This window comes from Cherax quadricarinatus, chromosome 54, assembly GCF_038502225.1.
Source record: "Cherax quadricarinatus isolate ZL_2023a chromosome 54, ASM3850222v1, whole genome shotgun sequence".
NCBI lineage: Eukaryota > Metazoa > Arthropoda > Malacostraca > Decapoda > Parastacidae > Cherax > Cherax quadricarinatus.
Window position 1 is genome coordinate 1,791,593 of NC_091345.1, and position 8,883 is coordinate 1,800,475.

Sequence of the window (8,883 nt, forward strand, 5' to 3'; positions counted from 1 at the left end):
GACTGTGTTCTTGTGATAAAATCCCCCACATAATTTCTAACTCTATGTATAAAAATAGCCGAAAGTATGTTTATTTTTTAGTAATGCTTATGCCAGGGTAATAGGCTCAGCACGGTAGCACGATTACCGATTACAATTACCACTATACACCACAAATATTTATACATTGCTCAAGAATATCCTTATTAAGCAATGTAAGCTATTTTTCTCTAAAATGAGAAAATCGCTCAAATCAGAGAATTTATTATTAAAATGTTTCACCCTTCTGTATTTTGTGAGTGTTTCTGTAAGTATTCCTTGGCCATTTTTTCTGCTATGTTATTCTTCAAATTTCTTTATTGATTATTAGTTCATTATTCCCACAGTTTGCTTAGTTCTTGTGAAGGTCTCTAGCAACGGTTATTGCAGTTTTTCTTTCAGAGCTGATGAGAACATTTTATTGTTTTCCATATATACAAATATATATATATATATATATATATATATATATATATATATATATATATATATATATATATATATATATATATATATATATATATATATATAACTATCTTTACTTCTTTTCTTACTTTTTTCAAACACACCAATATTTTTTTTTGAATCTTCATTTTACCAATACTATTTGAGGAAGTTAAAGGACTCTGGGTTTCGTAAGACCATAAAAAATTTATTAAACCACAAATAAACGCTTTAAAAAGCGGCCATCATATGCCTCTTAACGAGGTGGTCGAGAAAAACGTTGCAGTCGCAGTGATTATCTCTTGTGGTACGAGAAGAGCGATGAGTTCTACACGTGCTCACTTTGTCATCCTTCCTGGTTTCACTGTTTGCTACATATTTCTCTCTGACTTTCTTTATCTTAGTAAGACTTTCTTTTTTATGTTCTCTTAATTTTTGGCTTGTTGTCATTCTCCTCCTACAACCATAGTGTGAATTCAATGTTTGTTTCTCTCTCTCTCTCACTGTCTACTAGTGTCATCAGTCATAAGTTCCACCCTCACTTCCAGTATCAGTTTTCTTCCAAGGTCCTTACTATTTCCTGTTCCCGAGCGTGCAGTCTGCTACTTGTGCGTCGACCATTTTTCACCATCATCCAATAATCGATAGACTAATCAGACTGAAGAAAAAAAAAATCTCAAACCTCAACACAAACTGGCTTAACGTCTGTGTTCATGCCTTATCTTAAACATATCCACTTGTTGCTGTGATGATCGGGTCATAGCTCCTGGTCCTACTTCTCAACTGCCAGTATTAGGTTCACTTTGTCCTGATCTCATTATCATCGTCATATATCTTCTTAAAGCTGTGAATGGAGGCTGCCTCTACCACTCCTCCATCCAATGTTATTGCACTTTCTGATCCCCCGGAGGCTAAAGTATTTCCTCGCATCCCTGCAGCTCATATGCGTCTTTAGTTCCTGCCTCTCCAACAGCCTTTCTATTTCCACCTTAACATGATCAGTGAGCATATTGAACGAAGCTCTCTCAGACTCAGCTCTTGAAACAGTTCCTGCTAGATCTCTACCCTGTTTCCCCTTAGATCCTTAACTTGTTTCGTTTAGAATCTACATCGTTAACATGTTCGGTTTAGAATTTAGATCCTTAACCTGTTCTCCATAGATCTTCAACGTTTTCCCCCATAGAACTTTAACCTCTTTCCCCCCAAAGAACGTTAACTTGTTTACCCCTAGATCTTCAACCTGTTATCCCTGGATCTTTAACGTCTTCTCCTTGGACTTCATAATATTCCTATAGATATTAAACCAATTCCCGTAAATTTACGACAGGATGTATTTACCTTATGGTAGCTTCTATTTTGTTCGTTCGTTTCGTATTGAAACAGATGGAGTTCTCTTACAAAATATCACGTCTGCCTCATTATCCATGGGAAATTTTGTAAATACATGTATCTCATTTTAGTTTTTCTGTGTCCGAATAATTCGCCGCCACTGTCTCTGTGGCCACCGCTGTCACCGTCAATGTCGCCGACACTGCCGGTGTCACTATAGCTTTCACCATTACTGTTGCTGTCACCACCATTATCATCATCACTATCACCGCTACTGTCACTGCCACTGACGCTAACACCATTATCACCCTCGTTGCCGCTGTCATCACCAGTATCACCATCATTGTCGCTGTCACTATCGCTATCATTACTACTATCGCCGTCACTCTTATTACCACCACTGTCGCTGTCACTACCATTCTTGCCCTCACTGTCGCTTCAATAACATCGTTTCCTGCAATGTAACGTAGATGGGTTATGTGGACGACATAGAGGAGCACTGCGGTAGGCAACGGATTCAGCGAGCTGTTGAATGAACCTCTACCAGAACATATATGCCACATGACAGGAGTGGATGACCTCATTTACACCAGTGGCACCAACATGTGGGACACCTTTTCAGAACAGACGACGATACCTCCTGAAACTTCAACTGCTGCGGCTATGGGGAAGCTTTGCTAATGAGAGAGAGAGCCTTTTCTCTATGAGCGCGTAACACGCAACACATCGGGTGACTTTCTTCTGATAGTTTCCATCTCTGCGACTGAGCACGTTTTGACCAGAAGACCTTTGTATTACAGTGGCTCTGCTCTCTGAGAACAGATTCATTTGCAACAAAACGGTAGTCTACCAGAATAATTTGCATGGCCTGAACTGTTTTGGTTCCCAAGGTTGGCATGTTTGACACAATGAAGCCAGTGATATTATCAAGCGAAGCCTTGATAAAGCACTGTGCCCAGCCCAGTAAAAGCTCAGTCTTTATTACCCAGCACCCTAGATGTGCCCACCAGCCACCCTGACGGGATCATATTGTAGCCCAGAAAAAAATGGAAGACTGTTCGTGAAGGACTATACTTGTGAGTCTGATTGAGACACTTATGCAACATATCGGAAACTTTATTAAGGAAACGTTTCGCCACATAGTGGCTTCATCAGTCCAATACAAAGCAGAAGGTGTAAGGAGAGGAGGAATGTACAGCATAGGGCCGTAGACGTGGCTTATATACTGTAGACAGGTGAGACGAAGCAGGAGGAGGCGGGGTCATAGTGGTACCATCCACTAGTCGAAGTAGGTCTTCGTCCAAAGGTTGGACAAGTTTGAAAAATTCTGTGTATCAAGATCCCATGATGATGCAGTGTCTGACAGTTGTGATGAATGGTTTTGAAAACCGACAAGTTGAATATTGAGACACTTTTGCAACATATGGGAATCTTTCTTGAAGAAACGTTTCACCACACAGTGGCTTCATCAATCCATGCAAAGGAGAATGGTGAAGAACAGGAGGAGTTTGAGGTAATCAGTCCCTCAGCCTGGAATCGATGTGTTCAGTCCATCACTCTTGTAGAAAGTACAGGATATGACCGGAGTATATAAGCCACTTCTCCGGCCATATGTTGTACTTACTACAAGAGTGATGGACTGAACTCATCGATTCCAGGCTGAGGGACTGATTACCTCAAACTCCTTCTCTCCTTTCCTCTCTCTGCTTCGTACAGGACTGAAGAAGCCACTGTCGAGCGAAACGTTTCCTTAATAAAGATTCCCTAACATAATAGACTGTTTCAGACTATGGAACAGAGCTCTTCTCCAGGCTGAGGGACCGACAACCTCAAATATACGACTTCAAGGATGATGGACTGATTACATCGTCTTCACATCTCTACTGCTCCTGCCTACTTTCTGTACTCAACTGAAGAAGCGTACTGTGTAGGCAAAACGTTTCGGAGTAAAGTTGCTTAACTGTTGACCATGTGTCTTACCTACCAACCTGTCGGTATTATATACCATTTATGGTATTCACAAAAAGTATTTTCTATTATTATACACCAGCATTTAGGGCTTGAAGCTGATCAGAAATCCAAAATGAGATTAATACAACTGAAAGTGATTGAAAAACTGTGTATAATAAAACCCACCGAGGGTTAAAGTTTGAAGCCGATCAGTATATGTTTTCTTGAGCAGTTCCTCTGATTTCAACCATTCTAAGTTTTTATCTATTTCAGTAAAGTTTCAGACTTGCACCTTTTCATACTAAACGTATATAGTGTCATATTTCTTATAGAACGAATCGTCGGTAATAATTTAAAGACAATCAGAAAAAGAATTCTATAGTAATCGAATAAAAAAATATTATTGCTTATTTAATAACATTGACAAATTGGGATTTTCACTATCCATTGGTAGTGTGAGTCTCGTGTACAAGAAACCACTCCAGTGGTGAAATTTTGAAACCAATCAGGTGAGTTATTCTCCAGGTATAGCATGGTTTCCAATAACTCATATTTTCATATATTTTTTATTTTCTTTATTATATCAACAAAGTTGCCAGCATGAAAACGAAAATTAATGGGTACTATCCTCACTAAGATGCATCAATCATAAATTTTGAAATTGTTCAGAAGTAAGCTGAAATTTATTTGGACAAATAAACGCATAAGCAGTATAATGGGATCCTTTATTGACGACATTTCGCCCACACAGTGGACTTGATCAAGTCACAAACAGATCTACCTTGGGTGAAAGGTACGTGAATATTTACAGGATGGAGTCAGGTGGAGAATGCTGCATGTGACAATCATCCGAGTAGGGTGATAGAGGCTAGGACCATGGGTAGCTTTAAAGAGAGATTATACTGCTTATGCGTTTATTTTTCCATTGTGTCGGTATTTTATACTATTTATTTCCACCCTGAAAATTATTTAACGTGATTTAGCGTGAATTCATATTTCACACTGTTTCTCACATAAAACTGTCAAGTTCGCATCTGCATATTTGGACTTTACTCTCCACTGTTGTCGATTTTTTTATACTTATTTTAAAACGTTTGAAGTTTTTCCGTTGAGGATTTTGGAAGTTATCCCAGCCATTCATGGCGATGAAAACGAATTCGACAACTTTGGTCAGAGAAGTTGGAGAAAGAAATAATCAGGAAAGGTCTTAAAAGTGCTTTCGTGATTTCTCATATTATCAAGGAAGCGTAAAAAAAAAAAAAGATTATCAGGAAAGCATATAAGGAGGAAATCTCGTGGTCACCTTACAACACCTGACCTTTTTATGATAATGATAAAGTAGGTAGCCAAGGAACGGGAAAACATCGCTTATATTCTACCCAAGCTTTAAGAATTTAACCTGTCTTAGGTATCTCAAATTCTTCCCAAATTTTATTAATTATAAATGAATCAAATTTGTATAATCCAAAAGCAATATTCATATAATTTTCAAAACTATTTTTTATGAAACCTGATTTTATTATATTTCTATCGACAATGGATCAGCTTGATATAACTTTTTATAGGATTCAGAAAATCAATAGGATGGTTAAAATCTCTCACATATATATTTACTCTTTCACGAGAACTAATATAGAGAAGAAACACAAGTCCATACTAGGTAGTGTACTCACTGGCATCCATAGTTCGGTCGTCACCCAGATGGTTCAGCATGTCAGTGTAAAGAACACCGTAGGAAAACTGGAGACCCGTAGTAAGCACGTGAACTACGAACACACAGGCACAGATGAGCCAACCCCAGCCACCTGTGGATGGAAGAAACTTAGGGTGAGCACGGGTGATCAGTGGTACCACACCAGATATTCCCAGCCACCTCTGTGAGGATGAAACCGGGGAAGGGGGGGAGAAAGGAGGGTTGATCACAGGTTACCAGTGGTACCACACCAAATATTCCCAGTCAACTCTGTGAGGAAGAAACACCGGGTGAGCACAGGTGACTAGTGACACCAGATCAGACATTCATAGGCAACTCTGCGAGGGACACAGGAATAGCAAAAATAAACAGTAAACAGGCAGTGCCATGTACCCGTGGGAAAGAGGTAAACAGCTCACAATGTTTCCAGTGTTCAGTAGAACTCTATTAGAGAACCATAAATGTTGCTCAGATCACTTTGATATAGAAAAGAATAGTACATAAGCTGTTTTTTGATACATAAGTAGATCCATTGCCAAATTTCACACACACATACACACACCAACACACACACACACACACACACACACACACACACACACACACAAACATATATATACATATATATATATAAATATATATATATATATATATATATATATACATATATATATATATATATATATATATATATATATATACATATATATATATATATATATATATATATATATATATATATATATATATATATATATATATATATGTATATATATATATATATATATATATATGTATATATATATATATATATATATATATATATATATATATATAAATATATATATATATATATATATATATATATATATATATATATATATATATATATATATATATATACATACATATATATATATATATATATATATATATATATATATATATATATATATATATATATATATACATATATATATATATATATATATATATATATATATATATATATATATATATACATATATATATATATATATATATATATATATATATATATATATATATATATATATATATATATATATATATATATATATATATATATATATATATATATATATATATATATATATTAGTCGTTGTTATTGTGGTGGCAGTATTGAAAAAAGAACAGGAGAACAGAGAAGCACTACAGGAGAACTGCTGGTCCACGGGCATAGGACAAAAAACCAGCGGGACGAAAACATCCTAGACAACAGAACCCCTCAAAGCAGAAGACAAGAAAGATTAGGAAAATACAGGAAATGTAAAAAGCCAAGGAGAGAAGGACGAGGCAAAGGTCAGGTCAAGGAGCGAGTGATTCTGTTTTTTCATAACCTTTCTTGTCTTGTGCCTTTGTGGGTTCTGACTTGTGAGAGTTTTGTCTCTCTGTTTTTTTTTTTTGTGCTATGCATGTGGACCAGTAGCTCTCCTGCAGCGCTCCTCTTGTTCTAATGCACTACCAGCACTACTACTACCACTACTACTGTTACTACTACTTTTACAACTACTGTTACTACTAATGCTACTATTATTACTACTAGTACCACTACTACTGTTACTACTACCTCTACTGCTACTACTGTTACTACTACTTCTACTACTGCTACTAATACTAATGCTACTATTATTACTACTAGTACCACTACTACTGCTACTACCACTACTATTACTACTACTATTACTCCTGCTACTTTTATCACTGCTATTACTAGTACTACTACTAGTAGTATAGTACTAGTAGTACTACGAGTAGTACAGTACTAGTAGTACTAATAGTACTACTATTAGTAGTATAGTACTAGTCATACTACTACTAGTAGTAATAGTACTGCTACTATTACTACTACTGGTATTACGACTACTACTATTACTACCACAACTACTGCTTCTAATAACCTCACTACTGCTACTAACATTCCCTTCTTACTCCTCCCTCGTCCTATTCTGTTTGCCTTCTTTTTTCTGTCTTACTTCCCTTTCAGCTGTCACTTCTAGTAACACTTACACTACTACCACTGACAAGATACCCTTCATGCTTGTTGTTTCCTCAACATGTTGGCTCATAAAGTTCTTCTCTACTGGTCCACTATGAGGGTCCCAGTTGTCCTGGTCAGTCTTCTTGTGGTTGAAGTCTCTCAGTACAATGGTCACCCTCTTAGCCATTGTTTCCATTATGTGATTAACTGACCTGTCATTTTATGGTTGTTCAGACTCGCAGGAACCATTAGCATGTTACTGCCCGCACTACCATCTAGCGGGCTGAGGTTAAGCTTCAGTTCCTCGGGTATGATTTGCTTCAATTTCTACTCCTTGTTGTATTACTCTTACCTGGTGTGGGTTGTAGTTTGGAGAATCGTTTCACCTCCACTCTTCTCCTGATCAGGTAAGGTGATCTACCAGGAGTATTTCTGTTTATTGTTACTAATTTACCAAGTTACCAGTAATGACAGTGAAACAGAATACCAACCTTTGTCTTTCTTCAATGATATACTTATCTAACCCTTATGTAACCAGTATTGTTTTCTTTATTATCATCTCAGCTGCTGGCCTAGTCAACCAGGGTAGACGCTAGTTATTGGAGGAAGATCCCTGTCTACAGGTAGACGCTAGTTATTGGAGGAAGATCCCTGTCTACAGGTAGACGCTAGTTATTGTAGGAAGATCCCTGTCTACAGGTAGACGCTAGTTATTGGAGGAAGATCCCTGTCTACAGGTAGACGCTAGTTATTGGAGGAAGATCCCTGTCTACAGGTAGACGCTAGTTGTGCAAGAAAGGTATAAAATACCGACAATATGAAAGTTAAGACACATGTGCAACATCTGGATATCTTTATTGTAGACGTTTCGCCATCCAATGGCTTTATCAATACAGATTCTAGGACATAATAGGAAGACAGTAGAACTATATACAAAAGATGAGGTAATCAGTCCCTCGGCCTTGGAGTTAGTGTTCACAGCATCGTGGTGGAGGAGAATCTGGAGCAAAGACAAGAAGACTGGCGGTTATATAGGCGACAGTGGATAGGGACGGGCAGCAGACGAGGGCAAAGTCACTGGTAGGCGGGATTCCCCGGTGGAAGTAGGTCCTTCCCAAAGAGATGGGTTAGTTGCAGCAGCCGTGAAGAAGGTCTTGTAGATGTCTTCCTATTATGTCCTAGAATCTGTATTGATAAAGCCACTGGATGGCGAAACGTCTACAATAAAGATATCCAGATGTTGCACATGTGTCTTAACTTTCATATTGTCGGTATTTTATACCTTTCTTGCACAACTTGTCAGACACTGCAACATCATGGAATCTTGGTTCAGAGGACATCTACAAGACCTTCACGGCATATATATATATAAACCATACCCCCGGCCGGGATTGAACCCGCGGGTTCAATCCCGGCCGGGGGTATGGT

At 37.5% G+C, this 8,883-nt stretch overlaps 1 protein-coding gene across 3 annotated transcripts in view; it reads right to left on the minus strand.

Annotated features, from left to right (window-relative positions):
• Positions 1-8,883, minus strand: part of LOC128699110 (monocarboxylate transporter 2) — a 403,927-nt gene that overhangs the window by 61,195 nt on the left and 333,849 nt on the right. For all 3 annotated transcript variants that reach the window (XR_011393491.1, XR_011393492.1, XM_053791628.2), the window contains exon 4: positions 5,415-5,546. Coding sequence is in view for 1 of the 3 variants with exons in the window: in XM_053791628.2 (XP_053647603.1) it covers positions 5,415-5,546 (132 nt within the window). In the remaining 2 variants the exon portion in view is untranslated. The remainder of the gene's footprint in view (positions 1-5,414; positions 5,547-8,883) is intronic.